This window comes from Drosophila guanche, unplaced genomic scaffold (assembly GCF_900245975.1).
Source record: "Drosophila guanche unplaced genomic scaffold, DGUA_6, whole genome shotgun sequence".
Taxonomy (NCBI): domain Eukaryota; kingdom Metazoa; phylum Arthropoda; class Insecta; order Diptera; family Drosophilidae; genus Drosophila; species Drosophila guanche.
Genome location: NW_022995746.1, coordinates 6,950,915 through 6,975,828, shown reverse-complemented (window position 1 = coordinate 6,975,828; position 24,914 = coordinate 6,950,915). Strand labels below are relative to the sequence as shown.

The window sequence follows — 24,914 nt, the reverse complement described above, 5'->3', positions numbered from 1 at the left end:
TGCCGACTCTTTCGCTCCCATCAACAACTTCTTGAGGCAGCCAGCGCTGATCCCTCGGACGCCTGCCTCGTACTACGATATTTCAGTTTTTAGTTGTGTTCAGTCTTAAGAGTTTTCAGTTGCTTCAGAGTCGTTTTAGAGTGTGCAACAAGGAACGCGTATCGTTCAAATTCCCGATACGATACGATCCGATTTTCGATTCGATTCCATTTATTGTTCTGCTCCGTCGTCTGTGTGTCGCGTGTGCCATTATTCAACACAAAACTAGCTAAATAATCCCAGAAATTTTTAGATGATTATTCTCTCCAACGATTTGACATACGACAAAATCTTCAAGTCATTTAAGTGGAAATAATATATTTAAATAATTATCTTAATATAATAGCGAAAAAGGCAACACAAAAAAATAATAAAATTGTGTTTATGGGCAAAACGTGCGGCGGCAACAAAATGTAAATGTTCAAAGTAAAGTGAAGTTTCAATAAGTGGCAGAAGGGCTATAACCCTCTCCTAAAAATATCCAAGTGTAAACCAACGAATAAATAAAACGACAGCAAAAATGTAAATATATAGAAAGAGGAGGTGTATTTTATTTGCAAGCAGTTAAAAGTCGGGCTGAAGCGAGAGCACAATATAGGAAGGAGAGCGAAGAAGCTCATCCAAAAAGATTAATTTCTAACAGTAAAAGTTGCTTATGTCACGACTTAAAGAGCGAGACGAGACACACACAAAGAGAGATATCCACCATCCCATCCCATCCCATCCATCCATCCCATATATCATTTACTCGAAACGATCTGGCAACTCTCGCGTCTATCTGTCAGCCGTTAAGTAAAGTTGTTTAACTTGTTTCTTTTTTTTCTGTGTTTTTATTATTTTTTTCGGCTATGCCACAGCAGTTTTTCTGCTTTTTTCTGCTGCTGCTGCTGCTTATCTTTTGCGCATTTTCTAACAGACTCCCTTTACGTCTCTTCCACTCGAAAAATATTCATTAGATTTTTTAGTTAATTAACTTGTCGAAAAAACAAAAACAAAAATCTACTTTCCATGAGAACTTTTCTATGGTGAGGGGAGACTTTCAAATGGTCTTTTATGGTTTATGTTCTTCTATTGTGTTTGAAAAGTTGGAATAAGTCAATGGCATGAATAAATTGTTATTTGATGGAAACGTTGGCCTAGGCACGTGTTGAGCGATTGATATCTATACGCAGATGGTTGCTTTCTTCTCATAAAAATATATACAACAAAAAATGATGAAATAATCAATGAAACTAATGAAAGTTTGAGACTTTTACCTTCGGATTTTGGGGACAGAATTAATGGAAACAAAGGGAAGTGATAGGCAGCAAAGGGAATATGTGTATGAATTTAGAACAGAATAAATTTGAAAGAAAGTTCTAACTTTCATGTGGATACTTTGTACCACAATTAATTAGAAAGTTATCTAATTGTACAAAAATGAAAAAACCAAACACAGAATTAAACCTGGAATGTTAATTTATTGATGGCATCGTTGTATTAGGGCACGTGTATAAGTGATAGATCTCCCTAGACATTATCATTGCCTTCTGTCCCTCTCCAACTCTATTTGTATTTACCTTTGGCATCTTCTTGCTCACACGAAACCAATTAGCGAACCCTTAAGGGCGCCTCTCCTCCGACTCCTAACGAACCTTCAATTTCAAAGTCGTTTTATGGTCTAAGAACTAACCTAAGGGAAGGTTCCACAACAGCAGGTAGCAGAGATCCTCAGTAAACGGATCTGTTTTTCGGTTTCTCTCTGTGTTTTCGTTGTGTAATTCAATATTATTCTTCTTGTGGATAGACCGATGAGATCCTTAGAAGATATCTTTGTTCTGGGTCTGCCTCTGCCTCTGCATTTGGGTTTCTGTTTTCTGTTTTCCGTTTTCGTTTATTTGCTTTTCGAATATCATTTGATTACGAATTGAATTGTGTGTATGCATTTTTCGTCGGGTTTAGGTCACTTTGCGCTTTAGCCAGAATTTCATTTGTCGGTTTGTCAGTTTGCTGTTTGGTTTTATGTTTTTTCTTTGTCATTTGTTTTTGGCTCTCAGCGGCGAGGGGCAGAGCCAGCAGCACGTTCATGGTAAATGGTTAAGCCTGCTTATCACGTAACCCACCGACCAAACCAACCGAACAGCTCTGAAAAACCTATGGAATAACACTCTTGACTCTCGAGTTTCTTGTGTTGAGGTTGACCGATGGATGGATGGATGGATGAGTGTTGTGTTGTATTGTTGGCAGAAGTTATGTGGGTGTGGTAGCCATAAAGGAAGTACATATCAATCTTCATACGGTTTAAGGTGATTTCTCATTGTTAATGGAATTATTGAAGTGTTTCCTTTACTTTTCGGTTGAATATTTAACAGTTTTCGTAGTCCAAAGTTATAAAAAGTCGGAAGGTTCCACAAATTGCTTGGTCTAAAATTCTTAGAAGAATTTTGCATCATTTTTTAGAGTTTCATTTCATCATTAGTCGACAGATTGCAGTTTTAAACTTCTCATTTTTTGTTTTTAATACAAATTCCAAGAAACAAATTGCTTGCCTTTCAGATATTCTCATGAAAAATCATTTAAATTGCATTTTAGCTCCATTTTCTTAGATATTTGTTTGGATTTAGGAATTATTTTAGATTTCTATTATTATAATAATACTTTCTCAGATTTCCCCATTTTGTTCCTTAATTGTTGGCCATTGAAAGTTTATAATCTCTGAAAATTCCCTAAGATCTACACGGATTATAGAACTCGAATGCCTTTATCCACTTTGTTTTCCCTATGTCGCAATATTTTTGTTGGTAGAAAACAATGAGTTGACTGTGGGTTTTGTACATCTTGCAACATTTTCTAGACGTTGCTTCCAGTAATCGGGGGCATATGCATGTGTCACCGCTGTCAACCCCATTTACAATATTTCCCAACATTGCACTTTACTTTTCCCCTTTCCATCACACATTTCTCCGTCTTATCAGGTGGCCTCTTATCGCTGTCGTTTTGTGGCTTTTGTGCGGCTCCCAGGGCCATTAAAAAGTTCCGTTTCAAATTTCAATAGAAATCAATTCAAGAGCTCCACTCTCATGTTCGCTTCCCGACTCTGGCTTACAGTCAAGCTGTCTAAATCTTTTGTTTATATAGACACAAGCTTTATTTTCTCCCGGGAGGGATTCGACCCCCATAAAAACAAATAAAAATTACAAACCAAAAACCCATTAAAAGGTAGCTTGAAATTGCCATTAAAAAAAAAAACTAAGAAATAGCCGAAGAACAAAAGAGTAAGAAATGAGAGGGCAGAGATAGGGAAAGATGGTCATAAAAATCTCACATATGGTGAGAGAAGAGGAACATTAAATTTGGTAACTCTGTAAAGTGTACGAAGATATCTGTATGTAACTACCGGCCGTGCGGAGTCATAAATGTTTTTGGATTACAAATATTTTGATGGCCGACGATTAAAGCAGTTAATTTTTTGTGTGTTGTACCCATCCAGTGTTTCATTCCTGGTATACAGATTGGGATCTTTAAACTTATGAAAACTGAAGATACACTGAAGAAAAATATGTAACTTAAGCTTTGAAAAGGGGAATGGGAATGAGAGGTTGAACAGTCATAGAATAAAATTCGGGGCACAATAATTTTGTTTGTTACAAAATAATTGGAATTTTCTAGGAACTTCTAGGAAACTATCGTTTACAGTGTAGAAGAAAACTCAACTTAAAAAAAATACAAAAAAAAAAGAAGATCCTAACAAATGAGCAAACAGTAAAATTGTGTACAAAATGGGAAGTACTTAAGAGAGGCAGCGGTGTGTGGTTTGTGTGTGTGTGGCAGGTACCTAAGAGCGTGTTATCCATTATCCATGTTAATTATCGGTAGAGGAGCAGGAGAACTCCCCTCTATCCCAGTGAACAGGCCAAACCACTTGTGTGGCTCGAAAGAATCGATCCATAGGATCCTGTGTGCCTAACGGTTGTTGCAACCAGCAAGAACGACAAAAAAGGTTGCCTCTTCGAAGGTTGCAAATTCGAAACAAGTTTTACCGATCGTTCTCTCTCTCTCTCTCTCTCTATTTCTTGTTGCTGTTTTTCTTCAAACTGGTTGGCAGTCGGCGCACTCTTTTGCGTATTGCAAAAGTCCCTCCATCCCATTCCCCTTCCCCTGTCCAGTCCCTTTGCACTTGGCTTTTCGGTACCGTTAGCAATTTGCCAAAAAGTAAATTGACTCCGAGAAAAAACGGCGGCTCTCCCGTTGTTGTTCATAAAAATTGCATTTTTATGGTTGTTGTTTGGGGCACACCGCCGCACCGCACAGAGAGCGGGTCAAGGTCAGATACGTGCCATTTCATTTCTCGAAAGATTTCTTAACCCAAATAACCTAACCGAAAAGAAGAAGCAAAACACGAGAGAAAGAGAGAAGAAAACATGACAAGCGAAAGCTCTTATCTTTCTCTTCCCTTTATGCACTGCTTTGCTGTTCCTATGTTCCTCAAGAACTGCTTAACTACTGCTTTGAATGATCATTCTGCTGTCACTTTTGCACTGCTTTACTGCTGCTGCTACTCTCTTTCCCTTGAGGGGACACACTACTTTGCTCACCACTCCTCTGCCCGCCTCTTCCCTTTCAGTAATTCTTCTGTTGCTGCTGCTTGACCGCTTTAATTTATTTGGCGGATTTGCTTTGTTCACGCTTCTCCCACTTCCCTCTCTTCAGCTCCCGCTGTTGTCTCTTTCGCTGGGCCTTACATTTACCTCTTTCGGAATCAGGTCAAAGCGGTTGCGCTTTCTTTCACTTTGCCACCGCCACGCCCTGAACGGGGCTTGACTTCTTTTCCATTTTTGTGTTTCTTTGGCAGCTTTCCTTTCGATCCCCTCGAGGCGTGGATCGCGCTCGCATCATCTTTCATCTCCCGTTGAAGGGTCAGGCAAGGTCACAAGCGATTTATGCAGATATTTTACGGCCCATAAAGAAAAGTTTTAAGAAAAAGGCTTGGAGAGTTCAAGTAAAAGAAGAACTTAACCACAAGAAAACCCACATAAAATCCAATTCACATTTTTCTCCTCGCCACAATTCGCACCTGAATTTCCGTTTAAAGCTGGCTGCTGCTCCCAATTTCGTTTGCAAATAAAACCTAAATGCCTCGCCTATTTTTGCGTTATTTCAAGCAAAAGCCAGATTGTCGTTAATCATTTTGAAAGTTCATTAGATTTTCGTCTTTGGAATTGATGTTAATTACAGTACGCTGACTGTTGACTGCTGCCTCTGCCAACAGTTGCTACCAAAATGAGACGAACGCCCCTGTGCAGTGTGGCTCAATGAACTGCGATTGCGCCTAGAGGTCTCTTCTCACTGCCCACGGGTGCTGGCTGCCATAGAGATTATTGACTGTTTGTTTGGGTTTTTTTTTTCTAAGGTGCGTTTCAAGGTTTGTTCGCAGCTGGAGCTACCTATGATGGAGTAAATGTACTTCAAAATCTCATAAATACTCGTACGATTCCTCTTCTAATTATATTTGAAAAACCAAATGAAAATGAATGAAAAATTTGTTCTATTTAGTTCAATGTCTTCTCTTCATCATAAATCAATATCTTGGATGCAACCATTAGCTTCTTTGAACAATTACAATAGCAGAAAAAAAATACAGAAAAAAATCAATGAAGCTGATGATTGAAGATAATGATTGAGGGCGGTTTAACGTTAACCTCAACCGACTTTGGTTGCTGCTTCATCATCGATTAGCATTTTTGTTGCAACAGCAGCAGCAGCCACTCCGCTCATCAATGCTGCAATCGAAACTCATTTTTGCAAGCAGTTTTTTTTATTCTATGGCAAAACATCATTTAAAAGGGAATTATTTTGCGAATTATTCCACAAACAAGACACGTTTTTTGCGACATTAAAGGCATTAATATTCTTTTCTTTTGATTTATGACAGATTTATGTAAACATACATTCAAACAGTGCGTTTCGTTAGCAGCACAGCACTTGATATTCTCTGATCAAAACAGGAATCAAATTTTTGGTGGTTTCGCTTGATTGATTGTTTTTTTTTTCGTGGGGCAATTAAGTCTATGATGGGCTCTTAAATAAGTTTTTAGCCTCGTGCTTCCGCAAAGGCAAATGTACTTGAGCAGAAGCAGCAGCAGCAGCTCATTAAGTCTCAAAGTTAATGTATCTTACGAATACGTATCTCTCTCTCTCTCTCTTAGTGTGTGACTCGAATTAGTGCAATAAAAAACAAATCTAGAAAATCTAAAAGAACTACGAAACCTCGCTTCGAACTCGGCTACAAACTGCTCTTGCAACAATCCAACAAATCACGATTCGGTCAATCTCTAAACAAATTTGTTTCTTCCCCTTCCCTTCCCTTCCCTTCCCTGCCAATTGAAGTTCCAATTGAAATAGAATAAAAGTTGAAGCCCGGAAAAGACAGATCACTGGTCAAAAAGTAGCGTGAAAAGCGCTAGCTGTGTTTTTTGCTTGTGTTCTGTTGGCCTCCACAAATGATTCCCTGCGTGAGTCTGGCCGAAACGAGCGTGATTGGCAACATGAAGGAGCGCGTCAAGGAAATGAAGGTGTTCGGGTGCCGCCTCAACTTTTGGAATCACATCGGTCACAGTCTGACCAGTTCCAAGACCAAAGAAGGTAAATATCAAACAAGAAATCGTATCCACGGAATGCCTGCCAATGGTTGCGGGTTCTCCCACATGAATCGTATAAAATAATAGAGGGTAGCAATGGAATGTTTTATGCAACAATAATTAGATTTAATCAAGGCAAAAGAGTGCAACGGCTGAGTATTACGGAATATTTGAGGAATAAAAACTTCCTTCTGCATTTGTTTATGCATTGCATTCCGTAAAGTTTACAGAAAATAAACATAAACATACAATCTTCGTATTGGAAATTTCCCGGGACTAAAATTCCCAGTGCAAGGGAAGTCGAAAAGTGTGTCAGTACTTGTATAAACAGATCTTGGGTCGTTTGCATTCCCAAAATGCCTACACGAATGGCGCGTAGTGCAGTAGAGTCCCTCAGTCTGTTCCGCAGAAGAAGATCCATAATATCTCTATTGCTTAAAAGATTCCAATAGCTAGATACTACCTTTTTGTAGTGCATGCAAAATGAAAGCTCATCGCGTATATAGATCTCGATAAAAGCCAAGTCATCTCGGAAAGAAGGCGTCTCCATCGATGGAAGCTGCTGATGGCAGAAAAGACTTCGCTGCGAAGTCAGCATTTAGCGACAGTCTGATCTCCGCTACGTCTTCGTCTCCTTCTCTGACAATTATCATGATTATATGGCCAGAAGAAGAGAGTTGGCAGGCAGGCAGGCAGGCAGGCAGGCGGTTATTAGATGATCGCCAGGCACAGCCAGCAGCAGACAAACCTCGTAAGAGTTGGAGCAAAAGCCAAGACTATGCAGACTACAGCAGACAGCAGGAGGATCAGACATTAGCAGACACCACCATCTGCTGCTGGAAGCTTGAGACGATGCCGGGCACACGATAAAAGCCAGAAAACAGAAAGGAAAGACAGCAATTGCATAATTGAAATCAATTAGCAGGCGGCAGCCAAGCCCCAAAGAACAAAAAATAAAAAGAAGAAAGATAAACTGGCCCCAAGAGATCCACACAGATCCACACAGAGATGCAGCCAGCAGCAGGCGGCGACTTCATCCACAATAAAAACTGAAAGTGCCAGGCGAAGGCAGCAAATTATTCTCATTCCCGTTCTGGTTCTCTGTCTCTCCCTCACTCCTGGCTGGCAAATGCATCAATGCCAATTCTGTAAAGCGAAAAATGTGCATGACAGCTGGGGTTTGAGAGAACGAATTTTGTATGCACTTCAGGTATTGGTTTTGAGGTGTAAGAAAGTGTACTCAGGGGCAAAATTGAATCCAAGACAATTAATACCTGAAAAATATGAGTCATAATATTTACTCGCTCTCTATTAGCACTGCCAATGATACCCTTCGTTCTCAAAGAGTATAAAAGGCGCAAAAGATTTTAGCATAGCAATTTCATATGCAACGAGTGACAGCCAAGAAAACGAAGATTGAAAGATGCTCAATCATGCTGTATCATTCCTCACTCGTCTCTTGAGCTTTTGGTCTATACTGCTCTATTTTTCAGCTCTTCTTTCCCTGTCGCTAGTTTTGAACGCCCATTTTGAAGCGTTTTTTTGTGCGTTTTCGAACGCTTGACTTTCGGTTTTGTGCTATTTGTTCTCTAGTCTGTGGCTTTGTTTTGCCTTTTGACGGATTTTGTTTTGTCTTTGTATTTGCGTTTTTAGCTGATTTTGCATGCCAAAAGTTGACAATAACTTGTTGCTTTTGTCGTTGTCGTTGCCGTGTGTCTATTTATGGCCTTTACTTAACAATGACCACAAAAATTTGCAATTTGCATTTGCAATTTGAGCCCAAGAGGTCGGCTCTAGCTTTGCCTCTCTCTTTCTCTCTCTCTCTCTCTCTCATGCAGCCTCATTCGTTCGGCCCCATGCCACATGCCACTTGTTGATTGTCGGCAACGAGCGGAGCTCGGCTTTAAAGTTGACCAAAATCAATTGACCAGAAACATTCAATTTATTTTGTTCGGATTTTTGTATATTTTTTGTTGCTGTTGTGCGCTGTTGAATTTTTCTGTGCATGTCAAGCTGCGTTTTAAACGCATTTACAGGGAGTGTTTTCCAGATACCCTGTACGTGGAGGGGAACACATAGAGAGGTTAGATGTTAATATTGATTCCCAAAACTTTTAACTTAACTTTTAACTAAGGCATTTCGCTGTACCATCAAACTTGTGAAACTTCTATTCAAATTACAGGGTATACGCCTAGTGTAATTCCCATAATTAAATCAATAGAATTCTGTGTGTTTCGTGCATGTGGAATCGCCTGAGATTGCCCGCCCAATGACGTCACAACACCACAGATCGTGCCGCAATGCGAATTCGGAGAAGCAATCGAGCGCGCGCTTGACGCAGTTGTTAATTATTATTAGTCGGAGATGGAGACGTAGCACCTGCTAGCACCGCTAAAAGTGGGTTTAATTTTAGAGCGAGATAATGCGTCTATTTGCTGGTAAATGTTAGCATAACCGATTGGCCACATTCCTGACGAATGACACAAAACACAGAGCCACGGACACACACCCATTTGGGCCAAAAATCTTCAAATGCATCTCCCAGAAGCACAAAAAACAAACGAAAACGATAGCTCTATGTTTATAATTATAATTTCAATAATTGTTATGCTGTGAGTTCAGTTTTTGGCCGTCTTTTCACTCCGCAGTTCCTTCTATTTGAAGAAGCGGGCATGCTGGAATTTCTCTTCGATGAGTGCTATTTGTGCATTCAATAAACTATTAACGCCATGTATTTCAGATGGTTCATTCAATGGGCTATATTCCATATCCATTGGTTCGTGGTTATCCTGTGTGTTTGGTATGATGACTCCCTCACAATGCGAAAGTTCGAGCACTTCCGAGCCATATTCAAATAGAAATCCTCGCTGTGAAAGGTCGAGAACTTCCGTACCATCTGTTTGTAGAATTCTCTTCTTTTGGGGTCTCTGCGAGAGATCGAGCACTTCAGAACTATTTTCATATGGAAATACTCGCTTTTTGGTGTTCAGCGAAAGATCGAGCGCTTCTGACTGCGATTCATATAGAATTCCTGACGTTGTGGAACTCTGCGAGAGGTCAAGCACGTCGGAACCACTTTCTTGTAGGAATCCTTGTGTTTCGGCTCGCTGAGAAAGCTCGAGAACTGGCGAAGCATATTCATGTAGAAAATCTCGAGTTCTGGAGCTCTGCGAAAGGTCGTGCACTCCCGAATCACCTTCATCCAGAAATCCATGCGTTGTGGAGCTGCGCGAAAGATCGAGCACTTCCGAATGCATTTCATCACTCTGCCAATCACCAGGCAGTTCAAAGTGTTGAGAGAAATTACCTCCAGTGGTATCTTGCATTGATTCAAAGCTCTGAGCGCTCGATTGTGGATTTTTGTTTAAATTCTGATGAGCAGAGACATCAAACGCCACAGGCACGTGCAGGTTATGGTTCTGCACTGAATCTTCAATTTGATTGTTAGACTTCATCGCCTGCTCATTGCATTTATCTTTCTTCATTCTGCGGAAAGACAATCTTTAATCTACTGCAATTAGTAAACTATAACTAAACCAACTTTATAATCTTTTTTTTTCCTTCTTTTTGCTGCAGTCAGAAAATGTAGAACCCTTTCCCCTAATCCTTTCTATTTACGGAGGTTTTACCTTTTATATGAACACTTAAACTTTTTCTTTGATTTTAACTAATTGCAATGTCACTATGCTGTCTGTCGTTTGTCAGTGTTCGGCAACGTTTTGAGGCAGAGATGCATTCGCACGCATAGCAGTGTTGGAAAGGCAACTCCTGCCGAAGAGTTGATTGATGCTGAAACTGATTGGAAGGTGTCAAGGGCGTTGTTGAAGGTGGCAACGAGTGCAAATGCTGCCAGATCAGTGGAGTTGTCAAGATAAAAGGGAGTTTGAAATGCGCTCGACATTGGCGAAAGTGTTTCCAGCTTTCATTTGCATCTGTGCATATCATCCCGTTAATGAAAATTGGTGTTGAAGTCGAAGTTTCAATCACAGCTCGATGAGATGTCCACTTCCAAACGACTTGAAAGAGCCTTCGCATTAAATTTGTACCAAAAAATATCTTACAATTGGTAGCTAAAGTCCGCATAAAGTGGGAAGCCAAAGCCAATGGCACACGTTCACGTTTCTGAGCTGTGGAGCTGGTAGCTGGTAGCTGGCAGCAAGTTGCTGCTGGTGCGGGGGGTTTTTCGTGGCAGTCAGTGGCCAAACCAGTTAAGCAGTTAAAAGCAGTTGCAAAAAGCATATTTAAATAATATGTATGGATATTGTAAATTGTCTTTAAAACGAAAGACAAGACCCAACGTAATCGGCGGATGGTTTTCAGAGACAAAGTCCGGATCATGCGGCGCTGCACCTGGGTAATGTAAATCTTTCTCTGTCTTGGATCAGTTCTGTTCTGTTGTCGGGCGACCTGAAGATCTTTCAAATCCATCCGGTTCGTACATTTACATATGTCTCTTCACATTTTACGAGTATATTTATTGTAAATTTGCATTCGAGAACCATGAAAATTATTGACAGACTGTTGGATAAACCCCGAAAAAAAGTGAACCATAAAAACAAAACAGAAAATAAACATCACACCACAAGGTCAACATCACAGAAGAGCATCATCATCGGAACAACAAACAAAAGTTGCTTATCAAGTTTATGATTTTATATATATGTATATATGTATGTAAATATGCATATAAGAGAGGAGTATATAAATATATATACAACTGTAGATCTAGAGTTATTTGTGGCGCTCGCATATGTGGATAGTTTTTTTGCTTTTCTTTTGGGCTTCTCTTTTAAATGATTTCATTATGGCGACTACCTAAAAAAACAAAGCAAAAATGCAAGCTGCGAGCTAAATTTATATCAAATTGATCAACCATTCCAACGCCCGCTTTATACATACAGAAATACACACATACATATGTAGACACACTTTTGAACGTCATTTCTCATATGCAAATTTATTTATAGTTTGTGTAGTTGATTGATGGTTTTTTTTGTGTATAGAGGAGATCTTCCCTTTTGTTGCGTGTTTGTTTTATGTTGTGTTAATTGAGGGGACATAAAACCCCACGGGGTAGGCGTGACAATTGTTTAAAATCACCAACAAATTCAAACCAAAGCTTTGTCTTTGCATTTATTTTTGGGGGAAGACTTAAGAGACTTCGGGGCGTTTATTCGTTAATAAGTGTGTTTTTTTTTTCTGTGGAAACTCATCTTGCAATTTATTCGGATTTTGGAGAATTTAGTTTTAAAGTGTATTTTGGCCTTTTGTCTTTTATGGTTTCGTGGGGCTATAAATGGCAATTAATATATTTTTGCTTACTCAAAAGGGATGTTCAACCATGGGAGTTCTTTGCGGGAACTACGAAAATTCCACCTCCAAACACAACACCTATTACGTACTTGAGCTTGAGGTATTTGTTGTTGTTGCTTACATCCAAAAATTAAGGTTAAATGTTTACATCCGAAGCTCATAAAAAAGCGTGTGAAAATTGTTAACTAATTTGCAAGTTGCATGCCGCATGCGGCGGCAACAAATAATTTGTTTGTTGGGGGAAAAATGTGCAGTCAAGTCAAAGTCAGCAAGCAAGCAAACAACAAACAATAATCAAACAGGAAACGAAGAGACAACAAAGTGTAATTGTTGGTGTGAATATTTTGCTGTTATTTTTGTTTCTATTATGCAAATGTAGGTTAATAACATTCGACAGAATGCTCGATGAATACACAAAATTATGGGCAACAAACATAAATATAGAAAAAAGAATAAACAAATAATAGTTCAACAACATCAATAAACTCTCAACGACAGCGCAAAAACTGCTTGGAATTCCAATTAAGTTTTTGCCTTTGGTGCTGAGAGAACAAAAGTTTGTCAGAATAGCCAGTTGATTGAATTGTCTCGAGTGTCGAGTGTCTCTAGCTGAAGTATCTGTGTCTAGTTTAGGTGGGTGTTCCTTTCCCCAATTAATCGTACTTTTACACGACTTGCCAGTTGATTAATTACCTGTGCCGAACGGCCAATTTATGGCACGGAATGCAGGGAATTATGCACTCGTCAACAAGTCGTTGTCGGTTTAGCATTTTAAGCATTTGTTTCGCTGCCCCCAGACGGAAGCATTCAAAGTGGGAAGTTGTATGTAGAAAATCACAAATAAGGTTGTATATTAGATATGGATGGGATGGGAACGTCAGGCTGAAGTCATCAATCAGTCAGGGAATTAGTGAAGGGAACTCACTACTGGTGTTTGCAATTATAAGATTTATGAATGAATGGGAAAACTATTTGATTTGAATATTGAATTTCTTGGTGTAATTCCTAAGTGTAAAAAGATAAGCAGAAGTATTGTACGTCCGGCAAGAGGTTTGTGGCATGCAATCCATCGAAGTTGAGAGCACATCCATGGAATTAGTAATACAATTTTATATATTTTAAAAGTAAGCTATAAATCTGATATTTCTCTTCTTAGTAAATGTCTCGCTCATCGAAAAAATTGTACACAAAACGTAACGTTATCAATGAAAAACTGTCGATAGTAAATATTGAAACTAAATCATAAATATTTGTCTTAAAAATTCACATGCCTAAGTAACCCTCCCGATGTCTACATGTCCATAGATAAAATCCATGCCGTTGATCTGTTTGCCATGCCTTTTTTGTTATTATTGTTCAGGTTTTTCCTAGAGTTTTGTTCCCATTCTCCCTTTTCGTGCCTCGCATCAACTTTTCATAGAAACTCTTCTCATTCGTTTCCACTCATTTGTTAAAGGCGCTAAATGGTCTTTGGGGAGCAAAAAAATAAAACCTAATGCTTAGACTTGTGGCAGCTGCTTCTCCTTTTCTTCTCCTGTAGCTTGATGATCATCATCGTCGTCGTCGTCATCTTTGTGCCGCCCCTTCTCTTGTTTCCCTCTGCACGTACCAACAATTTTCATGTTAACAAAATGCAATTGCATTGTTGGTGTTGCTGGTGTTGGCAGATGATGGTGTTGCTGCACGCGCTGCCGTGCCCCTTGCCCTGTCCCGACCCAGTGGTTGTTGCAACAACAAAAGAGGCGCAAATTAGCAAAGCAAACGCTGGCTCTTGGCTTTTGGGGTCTCTGGTCTTGTGGTGTGTGGCAGCTCCTCTCAGCCTAGCAGCTGTTGCAGAAGAAGATGCAGAAACGATGATGAGGCAAAAGTGGCAACAACAAGTCAGGGGAGTGTCAGTGCTGCAAGAGCCTTAGGAGACGCCGCAAGAGAAAAAAATCGGTGTAATGAAGAAACTCTAGCGTATTTCGGTTGCCTACTTTCAGGCGGAAGTTCATTAGCAATGGAGTTGAACGATTTTATTTTGAAGTGTGAAGCACGCATGTGGTTTATAAAATCCAGGAACATCAGTTCATATAGGGAACCTTGAAGGAATATCCCATTGTTTGAATTTTATACCTTAACTTTAATCACCATTTAATTTGACGATATCTTAACATATGAATAAAAGTTGAATCAAATATGACAGAGAAACCTTAAACCTTTATATAAAGAAATACAAAAAATTAATCTTTTACCATATCTTACAATTTGTATAGATTTTTTTTGTATCATTTGAATGCATTTAATTTATTCCTTACACCTAACAACTTGTTCATTATTAGCCACATGTTGCTGGCTACATTTGTTGCCATAGTTTCTTACGTTACCGGCACACACACACCACGCCATCTCTATGGGCTCCGCATCATATCACATCTCCCTCTCTCTTTCGCACTTTTACACACAATTTTTGCCTGTTGCTTCATCTTCTCTTTGGCTTCGTCTTTGGCTTTGGTAACACTTACACACAGAAAAACCAATCAAAGAAACAGAAAACAAAATAAAAGCAAATAAAATCAACAATAAAAACCGCAAGAAGCGCAGCTTAACTTTTTTCTTCTTTCATTTCGTCTTTTTTGAGGCTTTTCCCATCCACTTTTCCGCGTATTATACAAGCGTGAGGAGGGGAGCTTTTTATTTGTATTTTCCTCATTTTATTTGTTTTTTTTCTGCTCCATTTTGTTTATTTTCATTATTTAATTTTTTCTTCTCTTCATTCGAAAAGTTGCTAAACTTTTGTTTCGTTTTGTTTGTGGAACTTTACCGTTCAAACAGTCAAAGGGAAAATTCATGATAAATTCAGTTTACAGTTGAGAATGAGAGCTTCGTGTGCGTGTGGCAACAGCACTGAAACATGTTGCAGCTTCAATTAGTCCTCTTTCCTGGTCAATGTCCTCCTTTACCCAACTGCTTTAGCTCCTTTTTGGTTGAAAGCGAATGAAGAGGCAATCCGAACTCTGCCCCCTGGGCGATCATTCAACGCAGAGATCTCTCTGTCTCTGTCTTTCTATCTCTATATATTTTTTCCTGTCTCTGTCTGTTGCTCAAGTGTGTTGCCGTTTCGCTTGGCGGCTTCTGCTTTGTTGAGCCTGCTCTGCTCTCAATACTCTTTGCTCTCCACTCTCCACTTTACTCTTTGCTCCACTCTCCACTTCACTCCAGTCCACTGCTTGCTGTAGCCACTGCCTTCGCTTGGGTCTTGCTACAATTAAGTTTTACTTTATAGTTATGGCCCCTCCTCCTACTGCCTCCCCTTTTCTGTGTGTGTTGGAGTCGGTTTTTTTTCTCAGCCATTTGGATACTCTTTCAAAAGGGCACAGCGATTGTGGTCTATTGGTTGCTGAGGCATACAAAATGGAATAATCTATTTATATTTCTCATTCCTGTCTTGGATCCGCGCATAATAAGCTTTGGATTGGTGTCGCTTGGGCCACTTGTTGGTGCAGCCATACATATGACTATGGGGAGGAGTTATCTTGGAAGTGTATCCATAGTTGCGGCCTCTCTGGAGCCGCTATCTTTCTTGTTGCTGCTGCTGCTTGCTACTGTTGTTCCGCTGCTCTCCACTTGCCAACAAGCAACTGCTTGTCGTTGCTCACCTTCGCTGTTTGCCGCTGCCGAGCTGTTGTTGCTATCCATCCACTTCGTAGCTTAAAAATTTCATTTGCCATTTCAGTCAGTTGGCTTTTAAACATTTACTGAAACAGATCGGCGTCGCGCAAAAAAATACAAAAAATTACTTATATTTATAAGAGAAATAAGAATCAAAAGAAATAATATTAATTCATCAAGTTGGGCTGTTTGTTGTGGTGTTTTTTTGTGCCAGGATTGTGTCTTGATTAGATGAAGTATTAGAATACTGTATCGTTTTGTTTAATTCAAAAAAAAACAAGCAAATAATTGTTTTCTTCATCATGAAAAACGCTTTCAAGATGGCGTCTGCTGCGAAAAGCGTTAAAGCCTAAAAATGAGAAGAGGCAAAAAAAGAGTGGAAATATTGTGAAAAAATATTAGATGATTCAATGAATGGAAACTGAAATTATTTTGAGAATATGAGAAAAATAATATGATAATTATTGATAAAAGATTTTCTATTGAATTAATTATTCTTCAAATTTATTGAATACTTTACGGAAAGTTTGTTGAGTTTAATAATAATATAAAGAAATATTCAATTAAATATTCCAACAAAATGAAGATTAATAGATAGTTACTGATATACTGAAATATTGAAATAAATACAATAATCTAAAGAGTTCATCAAGAAGAAATATTGAAAACTGCTTTGCCGAAAGAACTGCTTTGTGGAAGCACAGGAAGCACCTCTCTCTCGTCTCGATACGTTTTTGAGGGCCACTCCATTCCGCCTGAGAGCCGCTTAACGGTAAAAGCCGCTGCTTGTAGACGGACGCTTAAAGGTCAACAACAAACCGAACCGATAGCTAGCATGAAAATGCCAGTGCAGCAACAAAAAAAACAACAACAACAAAAGCAGAAACAACAGAAGCAACAATTGCGACGACTACGACAACAAATTGCAAAAAGGAAGCAACCATAAAACCAGTTTTCCAACAACAGAAACAGAAACAGAAACAACCTGAAACTGTAGTTGAAAGAATTGCAAATAAAACAAAAGCAACAAAAAGATCGAAAGAAAAAAAATACTGTATAAACTGAATGAACGAACGATTTATGTGAAAGTGAATTGACACAATTACGGCAAAGAGGAGCCGAGCCGACTGGACTGCTATATATAGATTATTCGTGGAGTGGGAGAGTGGAGTCTTCTCGAAGCCAACGCGAAGAAGTCTCTTCTCTATCAACAGAGGAATATCGAGGAAGGCACCAACTATGATGCTTTTATCGGCATTGAAGCTGGGTAAGAAACGAAAAGGAACAATGAACAGCATGATGTGGGAATAAGGTGTTCTTTAAACATAAAAATTGGACAAGAAATTAGCATTAAAAGAGACAGATTGAGATGTTGGTGTTTTTTTTAATTTCTGTAAAACTTTAGGAACACTTTAGACCTGGTGTAAAACTCACATGTTGTCTTGCCTTTTATTATCGTCTTGTATTGGTCTTTGAATAGTTGTGGCCCCTGATCTTGTCGCAGCATTATTTTGTGGGCGTTTTCTCTCCACTTTGTTGGTTGCTTGAGTCATCGGTCCAATCATGTGTTGGATTGTGGTTTCACCTGCTCGAATATTGAATACCAAACACAAATACGTATACGAATACAACCCAGCAAACACGTGTTTGAAAGTCTGTTTGAAAACGGTTTGGATTTCTCTGAGAGTTATTCTCGAGGCCTGATGCAGCTGCAACAACAATAAAAACAAGAATTGCAATTTGCATAACAATTTCAAAAGAGGAGGGACGTGCATAGTGAAAAACTGCAGCAAAGACAATGACAATTACACAATTAGCTATAAATACTTTTTGTACAGCGATAATGACAAAATGTTGTGTGTTGCAAGTGGAGTGGCCAGCAGTGGATGGATAGCCAGACATATGAATGTGATGCATGCCACCGCATAAGAGTACTCTGTCTCTCTCTCCCCAAACCATTTATGAGGCAACTTATGAGAAGCATCGCGTTCATAAATGAAAAATGTACATCCGCTGTGGCCAATTTGCAGGTGTGTGTGTGTGTGGAGAAATGATTAAAGAAAAACTAACCTGCTTTGCAAAAAGAAGAGAAAATCATACATACAATTTGAGATACTCTTTGAATTGTGGGGAATAATGGGGAACCTATAGAAATTTACTCTTAATGCAGATGCACTGAATGATAATTCTACAATATTACTGCCATAAGTAGCACGCTCTTCAACAACAATTCAAACCAAATTTCCATTACATTTTTAACTGTATATAAAAGTAAGGCCTGGCTCTGTCCCTGCCACTGCCTCATAACGAGTCTCCAAAAACAGGCATGAAACACAGCAACCTCTTGTTGGTTGGAAACATTGCAATTTTCCTATGATTATAGAGTGTACGAGAGAGTGAAAATGCCGCAAGTGCTTTTCATTTGCATGGCGCTGGAAAATCGTTAAACAAAAGCCTGAAAACAGCGACCGGCAAGAGTACGGAAAGTATCTTGGGACAGTGTGTGTATATGTATCTTTGATGGTGTGTGTGCTATGGGAAAGAAAAACTTTCTATTTTAGTTTCAATCTGTATGGGAGTAGGACTGCCAGGGGGGAGGTGCCTAGGTATTACAAGAGTACGATACAAGTAGATATTGTATGAATTGTTGGAGTGCTGCCTCGAAGGCTTTGGCTTTTGTTGTCATCTTTTGCCGGCGCACGTTTCGCTGCTGTTGTTTGTTGTAGCTCAAAGTTGGACTTGGCGGATGGTGGATGGCGGAGCGATTTTCTCATGAAAAATGTGTGTCTGGAGAAGTTGAAGAAAATTGTCTTATCAATTGAAAGTTGGTGGCACAAACTGCAGGGCAATTTTAGCACTTGATTATACATACATACATACGTACATATATGAATCATTATAAATAAATGTATTTGTACATAAATATGTATGTAAAAGTGTATATTTTATATTGAGAAATCGCTAACTACTTGCCACTGGCTTTGCCACTTTCGCTTTACGATTTAACCTTCACTTTTTTCCAATCGCTCGATCGCAATTCTTGCCAGGCAGAGGCGCCACCCACTTGAGGCACAACACACTCCTCCTCGAAACGAAACCATCCACACGATGCAAAGTGGTTGCCGAAATGTGTATCATGGAAACGAAACGGATCGACGGACGGTATGGGTTGACTCATGATGGACTCATGGATTGGGGGGGGGGGCACCTCCACCACCATCACAGATTGCATAAGCGAACGCCCACTCAACGTCTCTTGACGCTGGCATTTAAGTTTCGTTTCTTTTTATCTTTATTTGTTTCTCAAACTGAAGCACTTTAATTGGGGTTACACTTTTGAGTTCACTTTTGACGTTCCACATTATTATTGTTATTATAACACAAAAATCGTTTTAGTTTTTCGGTTTTTTTTTGGTTTTTTACTTAGACCAAAGTCCACGAACGACGACAGGCTGCAGCGCAGCTCATCCAATCATCGAAGTTTTGTGGGCGAACAAATGCCTTGAACCATTGAAAATCGTTGTCAAATGTTTTCAGTGTCGCTCGGTTAGCAGTCTCCCCCAATTAATTATTACCTTGACAAGAATGGCAAAAAATGAAACAACCGAAACAAATATACAAACCAATTTTTAAGGCGATTTGGCGATATTTCTGTCGATGGCTAATTAATTGGCTGGACAGCCCTGGGCACACTCGCACGTTGCTCTTTTCAGACTGCAAAATTTCCATTAAACAAAAGACTTGGAAAACGAACTTTGCATATGTTTGAGAGGGAGTTTCAGTGAGCATGGAATTCGGGTAATATTTGGATAGAAAAGATGGAAATAAAATGGTTATTGAATGAATTTAATATAGTTTAATTAATTTTAAAATGAACAAATCTTCACTCTCGTATGTCCTAAAATAAATGACTAAAAATGTCTTCCCTTAAATATTTCCTAATTTCCTTCACTTTTCTTATATTTTCCAGGCAACGGCAGTTCTCCAGCCCAGAATTCAACGCGCAGCATCAGTCCGAACAGTTCCACGACCAACAGTCAATTCAGTTTGCAGCACAACAGCTCCGGGAGCCTCTCGGGCGTCGGTGTGGGCAACGGCAACGGCGTTGTCATCGGTGGAGGAGGAGGCGGCGGTGGCAGCATTGGCCTGGGAGTAGGCGGAGGAGGCGGCAGTTGCACGCCCACATCGCTGCAGCCACAGGTGAGTCGTTGCACGCCAGAGTCGTGCGCTAATTACACACACAAAAAGATAAATTGTTAACAACTTTCTTGTTTCCGCATAGTCCTCGCTGACTACTTTCAAGCAATCGCCAACTTTATTGAACGGCAACGGAACTTTATTGGATGCCAATATGCCTGGGGGTATACCAACGCCTGGAACTCCAAATTCCAAAGCCAAGGTGAGGATTTAGATCAAAAGATAGCAGAGTTTCGTTGCATTTTTCTACGAATTTGCTTAGGGATATTTCAACCCAAAAAGTGTCTCAAATAATTGTATTCTCTTATTGTTTCAGGACAATTCACATTTTGTCAAATTGGTGGTGGCCCTGTATCCCTTTAAGGCCATCGAAGGTGGAGATTTATCTCTAGAAAAGGTAAGCAATCAAATAAAAAACATCTCAAAGCAAACATAGATTAATCTTCCATCATTTATAGAATGCCGAATATGAAGTCATTGATGATTCACAAGAGCACTGGTGGAAGGTCAAGGATACATTGGGAAATGTCGGCTATATACCCAGCAACTATGTCAAACCCAAGGCTCTATTGGGCCTCGAACGTTACGAGTGAGTAAAGATGCGAGCCCCCTTAACGTTTGAGACTCTATAATCATTCTTCTTATATTATATTTTCTAGATGGTATGTGGGCGACATGTCACGACAACGTGCCGAATCTCTTCTCAAACAGGGTGACAAGGAGGGCTGCTTTGTGGTGCGCAAGTCATCGACCAAGGGTCTCTATACACTATCGCTGCATACCAAAGTGTAAGTGGGAATAACAGATACTTTAAGCACAAATATTCATCTATAATTATCTTCTCCTTGTAGTCCACAATCGCATGTTAAACATTATCACATCAAACAGAATGCCCGCTGTGAGTATTATCTGAGCGAGAAGCATTGCTGCGAGACCATACCGGATTTGATCAACTATCATCGCCACAACTCTGGTGGTTTGGCCTGCCGCTTGAAGTCCTCGCCCTGCGATCGCCCGGTGCCACCAACAGCGGGCTTGTCTCACGACAAATGGGAGATCCATCCCATGGAACTGATGCTGATGGAGGAGCTGGGTTCGGGCCAGTTTGGTGTCGTGCGTCGTGGCAAATGGCGTGGCTCGATAGACACTGCCGTCAAGATGATGAAGGAGGGCACCATGTCCGAGGATGATTTCATTGAGGAAGCCAAGGTCATGACCAAGCTGCAGCATCCGAATCTCGTGCAGCTATACGGTGTGTGCTCGAAGCATCGACCCATCTACATTGTCACCGAGTACATGAAGCATGGCTCGCTCTTGAACTACTTGCGGCGACACGAGAAGACCCTCATTGGCAACATGGGACTGCTGCTCGACATGTGCATACAGGTCAGCAAGGGCATGACCTATCTGGAGCGTCACAACTACATTCATCGAGATTTGGCGGCACGTAACTGCCTGGTGGGCTCTGAGAATGTTGTGAAAGTGGCAGACTTTGGCCTGGCACGGTATGTGCTCGATGATCAGTACACCAGCTCTGGCGGCACCAAATTTCCCATCAAATGGGCACCGCCCGAGGTACTTAACTACACTCGATTCTCATCGAAAAGTGATGTGTGGGCATATGGTGAGTGGACAGTCTTTGCCTCTAAAGATTCTGTTGGTAATTTGTATTATTTTTAGGTGTTTTAATGTGGGAGATATTCACCTGTGGCAAGATGCCTTATGGTCGTCTAAAGAACACTGAGGTTGTGGAGCGTGTGCAACGTGGAATTATCCTAGAGAAACCAAAGTCGTGTGCCAAGGAGATCTATGATGTGAGTAATGAATTATTGCTCTTCCTTAAAGTGCTGACCTCTAATATATTTTTCATATCTTTTTTGCGCAGGTCATGAAGTTGTGCTGGTCACATGGTCCCGAAGAGCGTCCCGCATTCCGTGTGCTCATGGATCAGCTGGCACTTGTGGCCCAGACGCTAACCGACTAAACAGATCATGCACTGAACTTAACTTACAGAAAGGCATTAAGCATAAGAAATATTATATTATATATAGAGATTTACATGCATAAGTTTTTAGTTAAGCGAAAGCCAGTTTATGATTATTATCACCCTGACATTTATGGATTATTTGGATAGAGACGGAGCTGATGAGCTGAAGCGAATGATATCATTATGTTAACTGTTAGTTATAGTAGAAGACGCAACAGCAAAAGCAAAAGCAAAACTAACAGTCACATAAAGTATAGTAAACTGTAGTTAATAGTCCAATTTTTGATACATATTTCCACACACACGAAAAACATAACAATGGATGATGATGATTGGAACAGATTCAGATATATACGATATATATATATACCATACCATACCATACCATACCATAAATGATAAATGATGTGTAATTGTGCTTTTTTAAAAATAGCTAGCGAGACACATAGAGAGAGAGAGAGAGAGAGCGCATCCATGTGCTAATTAAAATAATTATGAGTATCTCGAAAGAAGAAAAAAAAAAAACAAAAGAAACAAGAAAACTGATTAAGCATTAAACAAAAAAAAAACACTAAAATGTAAGCCTCAAGTCGAAAGCGAAATGTTTTGCACACACACACGAACAACTGAATGGAATCCGCAGAAGGATAATGGATGGACAATTTTTGATAGTTTAGATTTTTATGTGTGCGCGCCTTAGCCTAAGTTTTGTGATTTATTGTTTAATTTTTTGCATCAGATTTTTATTACATTTACGTTGATGATAATCATTTCTCTACCACGCTCAAAGTATGAATCAAAAAAGTACGAGACATGAGACATTTATATGCTTTATATTTTAACTGAATTCTTCTGGTTATTTTTTTTAATTAAATCGCTCAAATGATGTATGCAAAAATGATTTATATCTTTATACATATTTTACTTGTACTTTTATGAAGAGTTTTACTTAATTAATTTTATCATTTTGTGTAAGCAAAACCACACAACAGAGAGAGAGAGAGAAAACAAAAAAAAAAACACAAAAAAATTCGAAATAAAAAATGTATGATGAACATTTAACATTTTATTTTTGCTTAATTTATTTTTTTGCGAGAATTTTGCGACTGCATTGCACAGAATTCGGTTTCACGAACAGAAAAATATTTGCGAGCCAAGAATCCGAAATACAGAGAACAGAAAAGAACAGAACCAAACATGGAAATGCAACAGACACATAGACTTATGCCACAGACTCTATATACAAAATATATTAACGTACTACCAGAATCCAAATCAAAAACCTGCAAAACATCAAGTAAGCCTAAAACAAAAAACACCAAAATAATAAACGGCGAAAAAATAAACATTTTGTACAACTTTTGATACCAGATTTTGATACAGAAATATATATATAAACTATGTGGTAGCCAGTAAGCATCCTTCGTATGACCATATATATATATGTATGCATATGTATTGGTAATCGGTAACAGATAACAGTTAATGGTAACCAAATATATGTTGTGTAGAGCCAGATGATTCCTTCTGCCATTCCGCCGTATCCTTGGAGTAGCTATCTCGCAATCTATCCAGACTAAAACAAATATGCAATCTACAAATTACACTACTATAACGATACGATACGCAGCTTAGTTGATTTCTTTCGCCTATGCATATAGAACACTATAAATATATGTAGTATATGATATGACATCCAGAATACAGTATACAGTATACAGAAAGACCCTTTCCCGAAGAAACAAACACCAAATCATCAACGTGATATTGCTAATAAAACAACCGAAATCAATGGTAGATGCTCTGGTCTTTTAAGCTATTTTGGGGGTAGAATATAGGATCCATTGGGCTAATGATCTTCTATGATAAAGAATTCTGCGACACTCTTTAAAGTGGTGGTGATGTGTTGATAACAATATTCATATCACAGCCAGCTTTGAGGAGCGTTGCGGACTCTCTGAAAAATTTCAGCTTTATGGTCTTTACACGTGCATTTTTAAGGGAAACTTTGGATTCTTCTTTTGAAATGCTTAATTTATTCCCAAAGAGTCTCCCATAAACGCCTCTAAGTATGCAATAGTTCAGTCTTGAAATTGTGAAGTTACAAACCATTTTTTGTAACACATTTTTAGAGCTTTCCAAAAATATTTGTACTACATTATCACTGTATACTCTGAGGAACACTTTGAAATATTTTGGGTAAGCGAAAGATTTATTAAATTTGAATTTATAAATATGTTTTCTTCGTATTACAGAGCTCTCCATAGAAGACTTAGGACAGGACAGGACCTAGAACACAGGAATGCAGAGAACTCTTCCAAATTGATTTGTATATGGTTCAAAATATTTTCCAATAAAAAATACTTTAAAATAAATCAAAATATTCGCTAGTTGCTGTGCAAAACAGTTTTTCATGCTCCATTAGTCACGTGTGTGGGTGAAGGTTGAAACAAAATATATCTGAGAGGCAGGGAAGGAAACATCAAAAAGAGGCAAGATCTCGATCTCGCATTACATAACCACAGTCGAGCGGCATTGTTTTGTGAACCCACCGCCATAAATAGGCCTATCCGATGAACGCTAGACCCAAACGAATTATCGCAAATCAATGAGGCATTAAGATACAATTGAACTGTGAGTGGGAGGCAAGACGACGACGATGACCTTACTGATCCCCAAGATGACTTTCTCAAAAGGCAAAATGTGAGATGAACAGAAGCGTGCAAAATAAATGAAGCAAATGTATAAACAGAAGTAGATTCGAAATTCGCTTGAGGGTAAACTGTTAACTTGAGCCGACTGTTATGTTATTAACAGTTGAATGTTAAGTGCGCTCTCACGAACGCTCTCTCTGTAGGGCTTTGGCTTGAGCAAACGCTGCGTGATTGATTGTGCTTTGGTGGTGAGTGTTTTGTCATACAAAACGCAGTGCCGCTCAAACCCAACTCCGACTTGAGTGTCTTTTCTTCCCACTCAATGTTAATGTCTGAGCGACAGCTTTACAGCGGGCTGTTAAACGCCAACGCAAAAACGTTACGTTTCCTTTCGTGTCTGCCAGAAACGCGAAAAATTTGAAACGAAAAGCAAACGCTGACGGCGGCGGACTCAAG

At 39.3% G+C, this 24,914-nt stretch overlaps 1 protein-coding gene across 3 annotated transcripts in view; it reads left to right on the top strand.

The window, feature by feature from the left end:
- The window catches only part of LOC117581774 (tyrosine-protein kinase Btk29A), a 47,867-nt gene extending 25,244 nt beyond the window's left edge, over positions 1 to 22,623 (top strand). Inside the window, exons 1-10 of one of the 3 annotated variants that reach the window (XM_034269196.1) lie at positions 114 to 561; positions 6,406 to 6,660; positions 19,591 to 19,820; positions 19,903 to 20,019; positions 20,134 to 20,214; positions 20,276 to 20,406; positions 20,477 to 20,605; positions 20,669 to 21,441; positions 21,498 to 21,631; positions 21,703 to 21,843. In XM_034269196.1, the coding sequence (XP_034125087.1) occupies positions 6,519 to 6,660; positions 19,591 to 19,820; positions 19,903 to 20,019; positions 20,134 to 20,214; positions 20,276 to 20,406; positions 20,477 to 20,605; positions 20,669 to 21,441; positions 21,498 to 21,631; positions 21,703 to 21,801 (1,836 nt within the window). In that variant the 5' untranslated portion in view covers positions 114 to 561; positions 6,406 to 6,518 and the 3' untranslated portion in view covers positions 21,802 to 21,843. Of the gene's footprint in view, positions 1 to 113; positions 562 to 6,405; positions 6,661 to 16,325; positions 16,888 to 19,590; positions 19,821 to 19,902; positions 20,020 to 20,133; positions 20,215 to 20,275; positions 20,407 to 20,476; positions 20,606 to 20,668; positions 21,442 to 21,497; positions 21,632 to 21,702 lie in introns of those variants that run through there. The other 2 variants (XM_034269197.1, XM_034269195.1) reach the window with 2 other exon arrangements.
- The last annotated feature ends 2,291 nt before the right edge of the window (positions 22,624 to 24,914 follow it).